This window comes from Giraffa tippelskirchi, chromosome 4 (genome assembly GCF_054371585.1).
Source record: "Giraffa tippelskirchi isolate mGirTip1 chromosome 4, T2T-mGirTip1v1.2.pri, whole genome shotgun sequence".
Lineage (NCBI taxonomy): Eukaryota > Metazoa > Chordata > Mammalia > Artiodactyla > Giraffidae > Giraffa > Giraffa tippelskirchi.
The window spans coordinates 48,490,730-48,508,638 of NC_137278.1; the positions used below are offsets into that span (position 1 = coordinate 48,490,730).

The 17,909-nt window shown below is 41.9% G+C and overlaps 1 protein-coding gene across 4 annotated transcripts in view; it reads left to right on the forward strand.

Moving 5' to 3' along the window:
- CTNNA2 (catenin alpha 2) overlaps positions 1 to 17,909 on the forward strand; it is a 1,291,223-nt gene that overhangs the window by 398,349 nt on the left and 874,965 nt on the right. For all 4 annotated transcript variants that reach the window (XM_081596598.1, XM_081596599.1, XM_081596600.1 and 1 more), the window contains one exon: positions 14,649 to 14,815. In XM_081596598.1, coding sequence (XP_081452724.1) covers positions 14,649 to 14,815 — 167 coding nt within the window. The remainder of the gene's footprint in view (positions 1 to 14,648; positions 14,816 to 17,909) is intronic.

Below are 17,909 nucleotides of genomic sequence, written 5' to 3' on the forward strand. Positions count from 1 at the left end.
TCTAGAGAAGAGGGAGATGAGTGAAAAGTAACTAGAAGTGAGGAGGCAACATTAATTAACATTGAACAGATCCACACAGAGTTGGGCAAAATAGGTTTTTACAATGCTTCCATTTTTGGACATGATCTCTAGTTGCATCTGTTGATTATTGAAAATATTAGGTTTGGGGATTCACAAATGTGATTGTAATGTGTGGCACATGAAGCAGAAGCAGCCTTAAGGCTAAACTCTATAACTGTTTGCATCTTCTGGTTTTGCCAGCTCTCTCTGCCAAAGCTTGACTAAAGTATTTAAATAGGACACACTCGGTGGGCATTTATGTTTGTGTGTCCTCACGCATTCATACCTGAAAAGGTTCTTTAGCATGGAATTGTGTGGAGCTAACAAATGGGTGTCTTAAAAATCATTGAACCCACAGGATTATGAAGATTAAATATAGCTGATTGCTCTTTGTTTATATAAGGCCTCCTCTAAAGGTTGAGTTATACAGGCCTTTGTCTTTGCCCAGCCCTGGACAAGTGTGACTAGATGGTGAACTCTGTGTGTGCTTGGCTGCCATTGCCCCCTGTCCAATGAGCTAGGTGGCCTGCTTCTTATTTCATAGCCTTGAATACCATCTGGCAGTGGTTTAGAGTTTTGCTTTTTATGTCTGGGTTTGCTTAGTAATGCTTCCATTCTCTGTCTCATAAAATAAGTTCTTCACATCTATAGGTTCTTTGACATTTCTTTTCCCAATTTTTCCTGCACACTCTTTGTGGTGGGAAAAGCTACTTGCTGTTCAGAGTAGGAGCTGAAACCGAACTCCCGTTCATTGTTCAAAACCAGTTCCCACACTTATCACAAATCAGATACCTCCCAGTGGTGCCCCACAGCAATTGCTGGTTCATCATTCCATCTTCATACTATGTAAATGATGTGAGAATTAAACAACCATGTGTATTTGCTTTAAAAATCCGTATTACTGTATTAATCTTTAGTATGCTGCCATACAGAATGAAATACTAATGTCAGCATGACCAGAATATTCTATTCCTATAGGAGGATCTACAGGGGAGGTTAAATTATACTCCCAGTGTGAGTTTATTAATTTGTAATGAGAAATATATTTACCAAGGAACTGGGCACCTGCATTCACTGGCCAGTACATACAGTGTAATTTATCACTATTTTCACATTAACTTTGAAGGAAATAATCATTAAGGGGCACAGAATGGGGCTCCTTTTGCTTGAGAGCGCCAACAAAGGCAGAAGGACCCTGGGACTGGCAAGAGGATCTGAGAATGTGTCCACAACAAAAGTATCCACAAAGTCTGGGAATACAGGGAAAAGAGTATATTTAGTTGAATTTTTTCAGTATAACAGTTGGAACCTTGCTTTGAGTTTTTATGTCTTTTATAGGAAACAATGTTCTGGGGATTTAAGAAAAAAATATTGAGAATATTACTTGAAATATTAACTAGCAAATCAAAAAAAATAATTTGTCTTATGTTTCCTGACAAATTGGAGACCCTACATTATTCTACCATTGGAAGGAGAGAAAAAGTTAATATTCATTGACTTCCTGTAATCTTGATCCTTTCATCTCTCTTTCTGTATTTATCTTCAATTTCATGAAACTAGTGTGATCAGATGGGATCTCTTTCCTTTGGAAATACTAGTTGAAAAATGAATGCAGTTCCGTTCATTTCAGTTGCTCAGTCGTGTCCGACTCTTTTCAATCCCATGGACAGCAGCACACCAGGCTTCCCTGTCCATCACCAGTTCCCAGAGCTTGAGTCCTAGTCCCCTCAGACCCACTTTTCATTTCGAGTTTGAAGTTAAGAGATTAGAGGCACCCTGAAATGTTTCTGTTCACCAAGACCTGCTTAATATAGGGCTGAAAGTTAAAGTCGCTCAGTCGTGTCCAACTCTTGGCAACCCCATGGACATTACAGTCCTTGGAATTCTCTAGGCCAGAATACTGGAGTGGGTAGCCTTTCCCTTCTCCAGGGGAATCTTTCCTACCCAGAGATCGAACTCAGGTCTCCCACATCACAGGCGATTCTTTACCAGCTGAGCCACAAGGGAAACAAATATAAGGCTGAGAAACTAACTAATGATGAAGAGTATATGTGTCCACATCTTTCTCACCCACACTCTTTGTTTTTTAGAAATCTAATAGTGATTGGAGGAGAAGAGAAGTCATCGGTGTGTGACTGGTCTGCCATCTCTCAGAGTCATGGCTAAAAGCTACACATGGCAGGGATAAAGCATGACAAACTTAATCTTTCTCTCTAGATATAGGTATAGATACATGTGCACATATACATACATAGTTTTTGACCACGCTTCCTTATTATAATAGCTGACTAAGCACCTTCTACATACTCATGAATCCCAGCTCTCTAAAATGTGACTTCTGTCTAGAATTCCCAAATGCCTGATCAGTGGGTGTTTCTCTACAGATATTCTACAGATGATCTTTGTTAGTGAATCTGTCAGAAAGATCAGGATGCTAGTAAAGGAGAGGGCAGGAATTGTGAATTCATCTTGAATATCCAGAACCTAGCAAATATCTACCACCTAGCTTAATAAATGCTTATTGAATGAATAAAAGGATGAATGAAATGATATATGACCCTTTCTACACTTCGCATACATTTACAGATATGCTCATGGAATTACCCTTACAAACTTAAGGATCTCCCAGGAAAGAATACTGAAGTGGGTTGCCATTTCCTTCTGCAGGGGCTCTTCTCAACCCAGGGACTGAATCCCCATCTCCTGCATTGCAGGCCGTCTGTTGCATCGCAGGCAGATTCTCTACCAACTGCTGCCAGGGAAGCCCTATACAGACTGGACGGCTAGTCTCCAACCCTCCAGATTTCCCTCACTCTTAAAACTGCATGTCACCCTGTTGGGACATTTTTCCTTCTCAAGGTTTATGTTTGTTATAACCTTATTTCACTTATGTTAAAAATGTACTTTTGAGCTGGAAGGAGAGAAGGCGGTGTGAGATCGGTCTTGACCCCAATGAAAAGCTATTGATCACAGAAGTGAAGAAAGCTTTGATTAGCACATTTTGGCAGTCTGTCTTTTTGAATTTAGGATTTTGAATTACCTTAAATCAATTTCGTTCCTTGCCTATTGCCAGATCCTCCCACTGAACAAATATATTTTTGTTAGCTGGGCTTTATTATAATTGATATCCTGATGTTGATTTAGATGTGGTCCTTCTGTGAGCTCTCTTAATATAGGAGGCAGAGTGATGGTGACAAGGAAGCCTCTAGTCATGTGGCTATAATAAAGAAGACACATGGCTATAATCACATTTAAGAATCTGTCATTTCTCTGTTATGACTGGAAAATCAATGGCAGTTCAGTAAATAAAGCATAGACTGTGCCATTTAAATCCTAGAATCCAATCATTCGTTGTTGTTTTTTTTTCCATCCTCAAACTAGTGAAGAAAATCAGTCTTCTCCATGAGGTATTTTTAAAATATAACTTAATTAAGCTGTAATTTTAAAGCAGCATTTACCATGTTCATGATAGCAATTACTTGGAACATTTTTTTGTTTTGTTTCTAATTTTGGAATGTGTGATAGAGTTTTCTATCCTTAATCAACTTTTCTCATTATAAGAATTGTTCCCGTGCTTTGTTTAGTCAAATACTACTTTAGAAAAAGTTAAGTTGACTTGTTATTTTACAGTATAACAGTTTCAAACATGGTTTATTCATCTGCAGCCTCTAAAATTCAGATTATACAATGTGCTTCTTTTATACTTGCTTTTCTTTGTATTTATATCTAAGCTGATTGAAATCAGTGATACAAGTATTTATTGAGAAACCATAGGAACTTACAAATATATTTGCACCTAATCATAGAATCAAGACATCCGAACTGGTATAAAAAAACTTATATAGACTAAGTTATAACTTATGTGGACTAACTACACAGTTCAAATCTGTGAAACCATACAAAAATAGCTTTTCAAGGAAAAAGACTATTGTGGTAAATTGTACCAAGTTTAAGAGTCAAGACACCCAGCTTCTGGTCTGAACTCTGCCATTAATTGGCTGTGTGACTTCGGGTATGTCATATAAGGTTCTTGATACATGCTTTTTCTCCTCTGAAATTAAGAAATTGGACTCCACCAATGGGCTCACATTTAATATCTCTCAAATATCGGTAGTAATTTAGATCATGAAACAGATTAGAGTGGTGTGTGCGTGTTCAGTTGTGTCCGACTGTTTGTAACCCCATGGACTGTAGCCTGCCAGGCTCCTCTTTCCATTCAGTTTCCCAGGGAAGAATACTGGAGTGGATTGCCACTTCCTTTTCCAGTGACTTGTCAATTGTTATCTGTCTTATCATTTGTTTTCACAACATGCCAGAAACCAGACTTGTTCCCTCCAAAGCTAATTGACAGTGCCTTTTATGTTTACTCTATTAACTTGCATAAAAGTTTGTATAAAAGCAAACTAATCATCCCAACTTGAATGATTAATTAGTATGTACTTAACATTTGGAAAACTAAGGGGAGTTGTTTGTTCACTTCTTTATGCAAGCTGTCATTTTCATAATCTAGATGCAGTGTTAATTCTTAGGCAATGGCTGATGTATGTTTTGACATTTCATTTCTCCATGAAGGACATTGCAAAAAATTCTCTCAAGATTTATAGATTTGGAAAGAGGACTAGATTTTTCTGTGTGGTTCAGAACATAGTGAAGACCAAAATAATTGAAGAAAAAAATTTAGCAGTTAGATGTTTTTCAAATTGGAATGGTTTCTTAGGGAGGCAGAAGGTCCTGTCTTTTAGGTCATACCTGCTAAGATTTAGGTTGCATGATATCCTACAATATACTCTTAAATTCTGGAATTTGGACATTAAATCCCCACACCACCACCATCTTCCTATTCTGCCTTCTTAAAAAAAGAAAAACAGTATCTTAGTAAGTTAAGTGGGCCTTAGGAAGCATTGCTACAAAGAAAGCTAGTGGAGGTGATGAATTTCCAGCTGAGCTATTGAAAATCCTGAAAGATGATGCTGTTAAAGTGCTGCACTCAATATGCCAGCAAATTTGGAAAACTCAGCAATGGCCACAAGACTGGAAAAGGTCAGTTTTCATTCCAATCCCAAATAAAAGTAATGCCAAAGAATGTTCAAACTACCTCACAGTTGTACTCACTTTATACACTAACAAGGTCATGCTCCAAAACTCTTCAAGCCAGCTTCAACAGTACGTATACCGAGAACTCCCAGATGTCAAGCTGGGTATAGAAAAGGCAGAGGAACCAGAGATCAAATTGTCAACATCTGCTGGATCATAGAAAAAGCAAGGGAATTGCAGAAAAACATCTGCTTCATTGACTGCACTAAAGCCTTTGACTGCGTGGATCACAGCAAACTGTGGAAAATTCTTAAAGAGATGGGAATACCAGACCACCTTACCTGCGTCCTGAGAAACCTGTTTGAAGGTCAAGAAACAAAAATTAGAACCAGACATGGAATAATAGAGTGGTTCCAATTTAGGAAAGGAGTACGTCAAGGATGTATATTGTCACCCTGCTTATTTAAATTTCATGTAGAGTATATCATGCAAAATGCCAGGCTGGATGAAGCACAAGCTGGAGTCAAGTTTGCCAGGAGAAATATCAACAACCTCAAATATGTAGATAATTCCACTCTAATGGCAGAAAGAGAGGAGGTACTAAAGCACCTCTTGAAGGTGAAAGAGGAGAGTGAAAAAGCTTGTTTAAAGTTCAACATTCAAGAAAACTAAGGTCATGGTATGCGGTACCATCATTTCATGGCAAATAAATGGGGAGACATGGAAACAGTGACAGACTTTCTTTTCTTGAGCTCCAAAATCACTGCAGATGGTGATTGCAGCCACAAAATTAAAAGACACTTGCTCCTTGGAAGAAAAGCTATGACAAACCTAGACAGTGTATTTAAAAGCTGAGACATCACTTTGCCAACAAAGGTCATATAATCAAAGCAATGGTTTTTCCAGTATCATGTGTAGATGTGAGAGTTATAACATAATGAAAGCCAAGCACCAAAAATTGGTATTTTTGAACTGTGGTGCTGGTGAAGACTCTTTTGAGAGTCCCTTGACAGGAAGTCAAACCAGTCAATCCTAAAGGAAACCAACTCTAAATATTCATTGGAAGGACTGATGCTGAAGCTGAAGCTCCAATACTTTGGCCACCTGATGCAAAGAGCCAAATTATTGGAAAAGACCCTGATGCTAGGAAAGAATGAGGGCAGGAGGAGAAGTGGGTGATGGAGGGTGAGATGGTTGGCTGGTGTCACTGACTCAATGAGCATGAGTTTGAGCAAACTCTGGGAGATAGTGAAGGCAAGGAATCTTGATGTGCTGCATTCCATGGGGTTTCAAAGAGTTGGACATTACTTAGTGATTGAACAACAGCAATCTTATTAAGCAAGAATAGACCCGTGTCCTGTATATTTTCATTGTTGGAATGGTGAGCCTACCTTTTTCATTCAGGATTAGATGATAGCATTTTTGATAATAATATTATTTCTGCTATTCAGTCAAGATGCACGTTGTGGTATTGTTTTTCCTTCCTCATCACATTAACAGATTTTTTTGAACTTACATTTCAACTAACAAGTACTATGTATCAGTCTACTGACATGTCAGTGGGTTTTGATTTGTAATCATGGTTGTAGGACAATAAAGACACTGATCAACAGAAACATCGATTGACTTAATATAAAGAAGTCATCAGTATGCTACTTACAGAGAGATTTGCCTTATATATAGAGGGTTATTGAAATTTGGGATTTATAAAAAAACAATTTATTGCATGCTTATTTGCTTTACTTATATTAGTTTTGTTTGCTTATGGTAGGTTTTGTTTACTTACAACATTTAGTTTAGTTTAATTATACATTTGAATAGTGCAGTTATTTCAAAACACTTTTACTGCACAATGACATTTAAATTGACCGTGTTTATCAATTTCTTTTCTCTTTACTTTATAAAAATATTAAATGATACTGAATTCAGTATTGATTCTCTGAACTCCATTTTTCTTTTAAGCTTAGCACATCACCATTTACTGTTTTCAAGAGTATGGTCTTCTACTGCATTTGGGCAAAAGGGTAATCACCATTTTTTGGACTGTGACTCTTGCTTTACAGGAGCCTTGCAACATTCCCATTTCCTCCAGTTGGGTAGCATAAGAAGCAAAACAAGCACCAATTTGAAAACTGAGCACCAATACCTTCTTTGAGGGTGGGCAGGAGGGTATATAGTCTGCCTCAATGTAATATAATTTTATCAGGCAGGTGTTTTCTTGCTTGTATATTACTGTGTACACAAGCAGTGAAATCAGCCACAAAAGGCACTTTCAAATCTTTAACCAGGAGTTTACCAACTATTGTTGTTTTATGGGAGAGGATCACAGTGAAAGTGGTAGCTGTGGTGCTTATGGTATTAATGAGTTATTGTGATGGTTGTTCAGTCACTAAGTTGTGTCCCACTCTTTGAAACCCCAAGAACTGCAGCACACAAGGCTTCCCTGTCCTTCAGTATCTCCAGAATTTGCTCAAACTCATGTCCATTGAGTCAGTGACACCATCTATCCAACCATCTCATCCTCCATTGCCCCTTCTCCTCTTGCCCTCAATCTTTCCTAGCATCAGGGTCTTTTCCAATAAGTAGGCTCTTTGCATCAGGTGGTCAAAATACTGGAGCTTCAGCTTCAGCATCAGTCTTTCCAGTGAATATTCAGGGTTGATTTCCTTTAGGATTGATGGTTTGATCTCCTTGCTATCCAGTAATGAGTAAATGCCCATTACTGGTAAGGTCTTATGCTGGGTGCTTTGAATAGATTATCTTTAATGACAGTCTTACAAGGTGGCTATTATTATTTTCACCCCTGTTGTACAGCTGAAGGGACTAAAACACAGAAGTTGAATAATTGCTGATTTTACAAACTTTGAAATGGTTGGAGAGGAGTCAGAATGTGACCTTAGTCTTTGTTACTTGAAAGACCCAGGTGGCGCTAGTGGTAAAGAATCTGCCTGCAAGCATGTGAAGGGAGAGAGAGAGAGAGATTCTCTTTTAATTCATGGCTAAGTATATGTAAAGCTTTTAGAATAATGCTTACAAAATATCCTTTTATATAGAAGCACTATATTCATATTAATTACTATTTCCCCTAAGTCACTTATTTGAAGATGTTGTTTTTCCTTCTTTCCAGCAGGTTGTAATGGCTTTAGAGGATCAGAGGCTTGATCACAGAAGCCCTGCTCTGACCTTAGGTCTATAATCAAGTTAATGAGCTTGAATACAAGAGTGTATATAAAAGAAACAGGCAATTCTGGTGTCTTCCCCTCATTGCTCCCTTCCTGCTCCTACACACACATGCTATTTCTCAGCTAAATATTTTAGTTGTATGGAAAAAGCAGTTCCCGAGTGAATAGCTGATTTTATTCTGATAAACTCTCTTATCATTTTGTAATATAGATTTCCGTTTTCTTTTAGTAATCCTTAAACTACAGGGATGTAAAATGAATTAAATTTATAGCTGACTTCAGTTTGCCTTTCCTTTGAAACCTTTAAAAACATGAAGTCATTTGTATCTGCTTCACCTGTGCTTTTAGTTTTAATTTAAATTGGATTAAATGGTCTATCATTTATTTGAGGATAATCTCAGAATTTAGCATAATATTTCCATTTGCAGAGTCACATTTACTAATGTGGATCTCTTCCTGTCTCTTGTCTCTGGGTCTCATTTTTTCTCTCATGGACATCTTCCGAGCTCCTCCCAGGAGGACCTGCTGTGGCCCCCACACTGATTAGCTCTGCCCGAAAGCTCCATACTGCTGAGTGTCACCCCCTGGACTTTGAGACAGTGTTTCTGGCCAAACAGTCAGCATCTGGATGAAGTGAGTTGTTGTGGAAAAGAGAGTGGGGAGCTAAAGGATGGTCACATCCCAGGTCACATCTAAGTCCTTGGGACAGCCTCCATGTGTGGGTTCTTGACTTTATACAGGAAAGAATTTAAGAGTGAGTCATAGTAAAGAGAAAGAAGGTCTGCTCAGGGAGGAAACATACTCGATAGACAGAATGTGGGCCATCTCAGATAGAAAGAGAGGAACGAGAGACCCCAGGATATGGGATTGTCAGTTTTTATAAGGGTGGGTAATTTCACAGACTCAGTGGGCTTCCCAGGTGGAGCTTGTGGCTCCACTGGTAAAGAATCTGCCTGCAGTGCAGGAGACCTGTGTTCAATACCTGGGTTGGGAAGATCCCCTGGAGAAGGGAAAGGCTACCCACTCCAGTATTCTGGCCTGCAGAATTCCATGGACTGTATAGTCCATGGAGTTGCAAAGAGTCAGACATGACTGAGCATGCATGCAATGCAATTTCATAGGCTATTGAGTAGGAAGAGAATTCCATTGTTTTGGGGAAGGAGTGGGACTTTCCAGGAATTGGACCACCACCCACTTTTGATGTTTTCTGGTCATCGTTGGAATCTTCAGGATTCCCAGGTGGCACAGTGCGTAAAGAACCCACCTGCCAATGTAGGAGACATAATGAGATGAGGGTTCTATCCCTGTGTTGGGAAGATCCCCTGGAGGAGGGTATGGCAATCCACTCCAGTATTCTTGCCTGGAGAATCCCATGGACAGAGGAGCCTGGCGAGCTGTGATTCATAGGGTCGGAAAGAGTCAGACATGACTGAAGGGACTGAGCATGCATATTAGAACCATTGGGTGCCTGGAGTGTGTTACAGTGAGCTTATATTGAGGCTCAAGGTCAAGTAGAAGTTGAATCGGCCATTGGGCCTAGTTGGTTCTAATTAGTTTATGCTGTGTCCTCTGGCTATGTTATTATTTTAAAGGTTGTACTCTGTCCCCTTCCTGTTTCATGATCACTCTCTGTATGAAAATCAGTTTAATTAGGCATGTTTACTCCACAAGCTGGAAGGAGGTGTGACTCTCTTATTAGGGCCCTTTCTTTTTTCCTGAGAAGACCCCTGCCTGAATGGTCCACTCTTACCCAAGCGATGGCTCGTAGCAATTTAACATGAAGAATTTGAGATCAACAGTGTAGCTCCCTAGGGTTCACCTGCAGAAAAAAATCTCTCCCTTCCTTGAATAAGTGGATCCCTTCCAGCAGCCATTGATTTATCCATTAACAATACCATTTGCATTTATGTCTAGTCTTCAAGGTGATCCTCTCAACATTTCAGTAGATTCACCTTGGTATATAAGGTTTTTTTCTGGCTGTACTCTATAGAGTGAGAATGAGGTAACTTTCTCCCCACCACACAGATATCTACGTAGCCTTTTTTTAGGGACAAGGAATAGGCTGAGAGGATATTTCTTTAAGCCTGTGGACCATTGGATTGAATATGTATCTCTTCACTTGATCTTAGCCAAAAGGCAGAAAAGTGATGAATATGTATCTCTTAATTGCCAACCTCTACCTTCAAGTTTATTTAGGCCTCTAGAGCCATCAGTTCAGTTCAGTTCAATTGCTCAGTCGTGTCCGACTCTTTGTGACCCCATGAATTGCAGCACGCCAGGCCTCCTGTCCATCACCAACTCCCAGAGTCTACCCAAACACATGTCCATCAAGTCGGTGATGCCATCCAGCCATCTCATCCTCTGTTACCCTTCTCCTCCTGGCTCCAATCCTTCCCAGCGTTAGGATCTTTTCCAATGAGTCAACTCTTCCAATGAGGTGGCCAGAGTATTAGAGTTTCAGCTTCAGCATCAGTCCTTCCAGTGAACACCCAGGACTGATCTCCTTTAGGATGGACTGGTTGGATCTCCTTGCAGTCCAAGGGACTCTCAAGAGTCTTCTCCAACACCACAGTTGAAAAGCATCAATTCTTCAGAGCTCAGCTTTCTTCACCGTCCAACTCTCAGATCCATACATGACTACTGGAAAAGCCATAACCTTGACTAGACAGACCTTTGTTGGCAGAGTAATGTCTCTGCTTTTCAATATGCTATCTAGGTTGGTCATAACCTTCCTTCCAAGAAGTAAGCGTCTTTTAATTTCATGGCTGCAATCACCATCAGAAGTGATTTTGGAGCCCCCAAAAAATAAAGTCTAATACTGTTTGCACTGTTTCCCCATCTATTTGCCATGAAGTGATGGGACCAGATGCCATAATCTTAGTTTTCTGAATGTTGAGCTTTAAACTAACTTTTTCACTCTCCTCTTTGACTTTCATCAAGAGGCTCTTTAGTTCTTCTTCACTTTCTGCCATAAGGGTAGTGTCATCCGCGTATCTGAGGTTATTGATATTTCTCCTGGCAATCTTGATTCCAGCTTGTGTTCCTTCCAGCCCAGCATTTCTCATGATGTACTCTGCATATAAGTTAAATAAGCAGGGTGACAGTATACAGCCTTGACGTACTCCTTTTCCTATTTGGAACCAGTCTATTGTTCCATGTCCAGTTCTAACTGTTGCTTCCTGCATACAGGTTTCTCAAGAGACAGGTCAGATGGTCTGGTATTCCCATCTCTTTCAGAATTTTCCACAGTTTATTGTGATCCACACAGTCAAAGGCTTTGGCATAGTCAATAAAGCAGAAATCGATGTTTTTCTGGAACTCTCTTGCTTTCTCGATGATCCAGCGGATGTTGGCAATTTGATCTCTTGTTCCTCTGCCTTTTCTAAAACGAGCTTGAACATCTGGAAGTTCACAGTTCACGTATTGTTGAAGCCTGGCTTGGAGAATTTGAGCATTACTTTACTAGCATGTGAGATGAGTGCAGTCGTGCGGTAGTTTGAGCATTCTTTGTCATTGCCTTTCTTTGGGATTGGAATGAAAACTGACCTTTTCCAGTCCTGTGGCCACTGCTGAGTTTTCCAGATTTGCTGGCATATTGAGTGCAGCACTTTCACAGCATCATCTTTCAAGATTTGAAATAGCTCCACTGGAATTCCATCACCTCCACTAGCTTTGTTCGTAGTGATGCTTTCTAAGGCCCACTTGACTTCACAATCTAGGGCCATACACCTTGACAATTCACCAGTATCATAATAAATTTTTAATCTTCTCCCATGTTGTTGTTATATTTCAAGCTCTTTGTGCCTAGACATAAAGACTAAGCTGTACAACTGTGTCATATATATATCATAGATGGTAGCCTCTTTAAAAGATCCAGCCACACAATATATTTCCTTACACACCCACATTTCCTAAGTTCAAAAAGGAGGGTTTAAGTAACTACAACACTGAGGAAATTGCATTATCTTTTGTTTTGCCTGTAAAATGATGAGAGGGAGTGAAATGAAAGTCTCTCAGTCGTGTCCGACTCTTTGTGATTCCATGAACTATACAGTCCATAAAATTCTCCAGGCCATAGTACTGGAGTGGGTAGCAGTTCCCTTTGCCAGGGGATCTTCCTAACCCAGGGACCGAACCCAAGTGTCCCACGCTGCAGGTGGATTCTTTACCAGCTGAGTCACAAGGGAAGCCCAAGAATACTGGAGTTGGTACCTGTTTCCTTCTCCAGGGGATCTTCCCAATGCAGGAATTGATCCGGGGTCTCCTGCATTGCAGGTGATTATTTACCAACTGAGCTATCAGGGAAGCCCTAAAATGATGAGAAGTGTATCTTGTTTTCCCTCATATCTTGGGATAAATGCTAGGATGCACAGACTTTCATTGAAACAATTGACTATTTAAATGAGCTTAGTTTTGATGAACAGATGATAATTAATCATTTTGTAAATAAGACATTGAGTGAATTGTGTCATCCTAAATTGAATCATTGGTCATATGAACTCTTCTGGTTTATCAAAACATTGGTGCCCCTGTGTATGCTCTGCTGTGTAAAGCTCCATTATGCTTTTTCCTACTTCTCTGTACCATGGGTAGACATCCACCCCATGAACATGGAGCCTGTCTCACGTAGTTAATGACCTCCCTTTGTTTCCCACTCCTGGAGTCCCTTTGTGCAAATATGTACCAGTCCATTGTGGTGGGTCTGTATTCACCACTACCTCCAGCTCCTCTCTGGTTTCCGTACATGTCGCATGTGTGTGCTCAGTCGTGTCCTACTCTTTGGGACCCTAGACTGTATACTGTCAGGCTCCCCTGACCATGGAATTTTCCAGGCAAGAAAACTGGAGTAGGTTGCCATTTCCTCCTCCAGGGAATCTTCCTGACCCAGGGATCAAACTTTGATTTCCTGCATAGGCTGCATTGCAGGTAAATTCTTTACCTCTGAGCCGTCAGGGAAACCCTTCCGTATGTAATTAATCCCCAAATCCGTTGCTTCTCTCCATCATCTCTTCATGTTTCCCTTCATCATCTCGTTGATACAGATCTTATCTCTGGATCCCGTTCCTATTTTTCTGGTCTATGTCCTCATCTGCTCTCTCAGATTGTAACTGCATTTGCCTATTTTCTCTGTACAAGTCTTGACCCCTCCAGTTTGTTTTACATAATGTGGCCTAAATAAAAATCTGTGAAGTCATCTCCTCCTGAAGCCACAGTCCAAATCTCTTACCCAGTGTCCCAGGCCCTGGCTCCTCTCTTGCCTACAGCCCTCACTCACTGTGACCTTCAGGCGATTGCATTTCCCTGGGCTCAGCGTCCTTCTCCAAGTTCTGGAACCTCCTGGTGTTCATGCTGCCTCAGGCGCCCTGCCCACCTCATCTTCCAGGTGAACACATCTTGGCTTTTCAAAGGCCATCAGTGTTGACAGCTCCCCACCCCCCCAGCCCCCCACCCCGCCCTGCCCAGCCTCACACTAAATGAGTTAATCGCTTCCTCCTCTTTTTTTGCCTTCATTCTTATCATATGTCTATGATGGCATGTAATCTCCATATTTTAAGTATGTAATTACAATGTGTGTCCTCTTTAGACTGTGAACTCCCTGGGGCCAGGGCGTTCTTAGTAACCTTTGCAATTCCAGACTCTGGTAGAGAATTTTTACCAGTATGTGCTTAATAAATATTTGCTGAATCGGTTCAATTGTCTCATAAATGTTCTCTGTATTACAGAATTACACCTACCTGCCAATGCAGGAGACTTGGGTTAGATCCCTGGGGTCAGGAAGATCCCCTGGAAGGGGGCATGACAACCTACTCCAGTATTCTTGCCTGGAGAATCCCATGGACAGAGGAGCCTGGAGGGCTAGTATCCGTGGGGTCGCAAAGAGTGGGACACAACTGAGTGACTGAGCTGCATGCACGGGCTATCTCTGTAGTCTATTATTGTCTGTTTAACTCAATTAAGAGAACAGAGTTCACTAGGTCAAAGTCTTTAGTTTCATTCCCCTCTGGAGCTGTTAGCTTTATTCTTCAGCTGTCAGAAACCAACTAGCCTGGTAAATACCACTGGTTTCAAGGGACTTGGAGAGTGAGAATGATTCAGGTCGGGCAAATTCATCTCAACTCTTAGACAAACTGAATCAAACATATTCCTTACTGATGCTAAAAACATAATTTCACACTTGGGTCTTGTCCACAGCACCTGTCTGGGGGCACTGAGGGGTCTGACTTGAAAATCTCCGCCTCACTGAGGGAGCTGGTACCACCTGGCCAGGGTGGTTTTGCAGTGAGAGCTCTGATTACCCCTCCACAGATCTTTGTGACTGCCGGCCTCTGAACTTCCTGTCTACCCACGTGTGTCTCCGTGTCTGCCTTCCAGGTGAGACCATGCGCATCGCTTCTTCGGAGTTTGCGGATGACCCATGCTCGTCCGTGAAGCGCGGCACCATGGTGCGGGCGGCTCGGGCTCTGCTATCTGCTGTGACCCGCTTGCTCATCCTGGCGGACATGGCGGACGTCATGAGGCTTTTGTCTCATCTGAAAATTGTACGTATGTAGAACTTATCAAAATACGCTTTATGTGGATGGTGGTATTGACCGTGGATAGTACTGTGCTGACCTAGACTGACGATGTGTCACTGCTCACAGAGTCGCTTGGTTACTCACCCAAGTGGTATGCCCCTAATTTTTCTAATACTCAATTTATACTCAATAATATATTTTTCAAAGATACAGACTATTTACTTGAATTGTCTTCTCTCAAAACATGGAGTTTAAATCGCCCCTTATTTCCTGGAGTACAAAACTGTGCATCTTTCAGGCTGTAGAGGCCTCGTGTGGAGTGCCCACCTTGGTGTTGTCTTGAGATTCAGAGCAGCGCTGGTCCCTGTAGTAATTCAGGCCAGGCCAGCTCTTCTAGGGGCTTCCCTGGTGGCACAGTGGTAAAGAACCTGCCTGCCAGTGCGGAAGACACAGGAGACTTGTGTTCGATCCCTGGGTCAGGAAGTTCCCCTGGGGGAGGAAAAGGCAGTCCACTCCAGTATCCTTGCCTGGACAATTCCATGGGCAGAGGAGCCTGGCGGGCTACAGTCTGTGGGGCTGCAGAGAGTCGGACATGACCGAGTGATGGGACACGCACACAGCTCTTCTAGGCAGCTGGCCACTGGACCACCTCTGCCCACCTTAGTATAGATCCTGGTACATTCTATTTTGTTAATTGCTCTACCGTTGCCCTTTTCTAGAATCATGTACTTTGAACCTCCCTTAGTCTGGCAATGAAAAGAAGCCACTGTTTACTAAAGTCAATCTTGTTGCATCAGTTTTCATCTCACACACCTGGACTGGGTCTCTGGGTGCACATGTGCCCCACCAACCCCATCATATGTCCCTTGCTTGTCAGGATTCCTTGGTTCCAGTGAAGCCTTCTGTTTCTTAATGGAAGTGGACACATGCCCTGGTCACACATTTTTCAGGGTCATGTGCAGCCCTTGCAGCCCATGACTCCTAGACTTTGCTCTCTTTGCTAGTTGCTGACTGGCTTCTGGTCCCTCTTGGATGATTCTACTCTTTGATGATGAAACAGTTACTTAGGAACATGGCTTCTGCCTAAAAGTTCTCTATTCCATGCCTGCTGTGGCTTTCATTCCTGGACTATTGGCACCAACCCTACACTGACCTCACGGTCCTTAGATGATGGGATGTGAACCATGGACTTTTGTTTTTGGGGAACCAACCTATTGCTGGCTTAGTTCCCCCAGGTCTGGCCATTCTTGGCTTATTACTTTCCCTCAACTTCTTATTTTCTTTTCCCATGAAATGAACAATGAGGGGGCAGGTGAGATAGAAAGTGAATAATGTCAACCTGCTCTTACCTCACTTTCCATTTCATATTTGTCCAGTCGGGGAGTTCACTGAGAAATTTCCAAAAGCACAAATGTTCTGTGTCAAAAATTCTTAGGCAGGGCCTTACTTGGGCTGGCCCCAATACAGGAGCCAGGATTTCCAAGTTTTGTATAAATTCTGCAATATTGTAAAAGGCCTCCAGTTCCAGCATCCTCAACATGGGTCACATGGTCATGAAGCAGGTGTCACTCGCTCTTCATGGTTCCCCTGCAGGTGCCTGAGGAGCCAAGGGACACAGCAGAACCTGCTTGGGAATTTTCTCCCACAGAGTGTGTGCCTGATAAATTGCTTCAGTAGTGTCTGACTCTTTGTGACCCTGTAGACCATCGTAGCCTGCCAGACTCCTTTGTCCATGGGATTCTCCAGGCAAGAATACTGGAGTGGGTGGCCATTCCCTTCTCCAGGGGATCTTCCCAACCCAGGGATCAAACCCACCTCAAACCCACCTGTCTACCTCATTGGTAGGTGGGTTCTTTACCACTAGCACCACCTTGGAAGCCCCCAGAGAGAAGGTCTCAGAAACCAGGAAAGGCTCTTGCAAGTTGGATGAGGTGAGAAATATGTGGAGAGACTACCTGCTTCAGAGGATATTGAGGGGCAGTGTAACATTATGCTCAACCTTTTGCCCACTGGAGTCAGACAGCCTAGGTGTATTCGTGTTTGATGTCCACTTGCCAGCCTGTCATAACCCACCACATAAAACCTTCATAAGCGTAGAGAACAGACTGGTGGTTGCCAAGGCAGAGGGTACTTGGAAGAGGGACCGAGTGGAGGTTGGGGTTAGCAGATGTAAGCTTTTATATATAGAATGAATAAACAAGGTCCTACTAGATGGCACAGGGAACTATATTCAATGTTGTACGATAAACTATAATGGAAAAGAATATAAAGAAAGATGTACAACTGAATCCCTTTGCTGTGCAGCAGTAACTAAAAACATTATAAATCAACTGTTTTTCAATAAATATGTGTATAAAGTGGAAGTGAAAGTCGCTCAGTCATGTCCAACTCTTTGCAACCCCATGGACTATACAGCATAGTCCATGGAATTCTCCAGGCCAGAATATTGGAGTGGGTAGCCTTTCCCTTCTCCAGGGGATCGTCCCAACCCAGGGACTGAACCCAGGTCTCCCTTATTGCAGGCAGATTCTTTACCAGCTGAGCCACCAGGGAAGCCCAAGAATAGTGGAGTAGGTAGCCTGTCCCTTCTTCCAGGAGATCTTCCTGTCCCAGGAATTGAACCGGGGTCTCCTGCATTGCAGGCGGATTCTTTACCAACTTAGCTATTTAGGAAGCCCATGGGTATATATAATGTAAAAAATAAAACCTCAGGTTTCAGACACCTCATCTGTTGATATGAGGGCTAATGATAGTGCAGCCCTCAGAGCTGTGGGAAGCTCTCAAGAGGGAAATTCCTATGATGCATTTATCACAGAGTCTGGTGCAAAGTAAGTGTCTGGTCAGTGGCACCTGTCACCATTGTCAGATTCTGGAACCAGTCTCAGGCCACAGTGCTGGCTGTTATTCCTGCAGCCCTACCTGAGTTATGTGCGTCTTTTAGGCTACAGATGATTTTGTTCTGAAGTGTGTTGAAGAAAAAGTTTTCTTACCTTTCTCTTACAACCTGCCTAGTCTTCAAAAGCCACATTCTAAGAAAGATCTTTCCCCAGAGGGACCATCTTCTTCTACAAGGAAAACAGGACTGGGCCTAAGGAAATTAACTTTACATCTTATATGT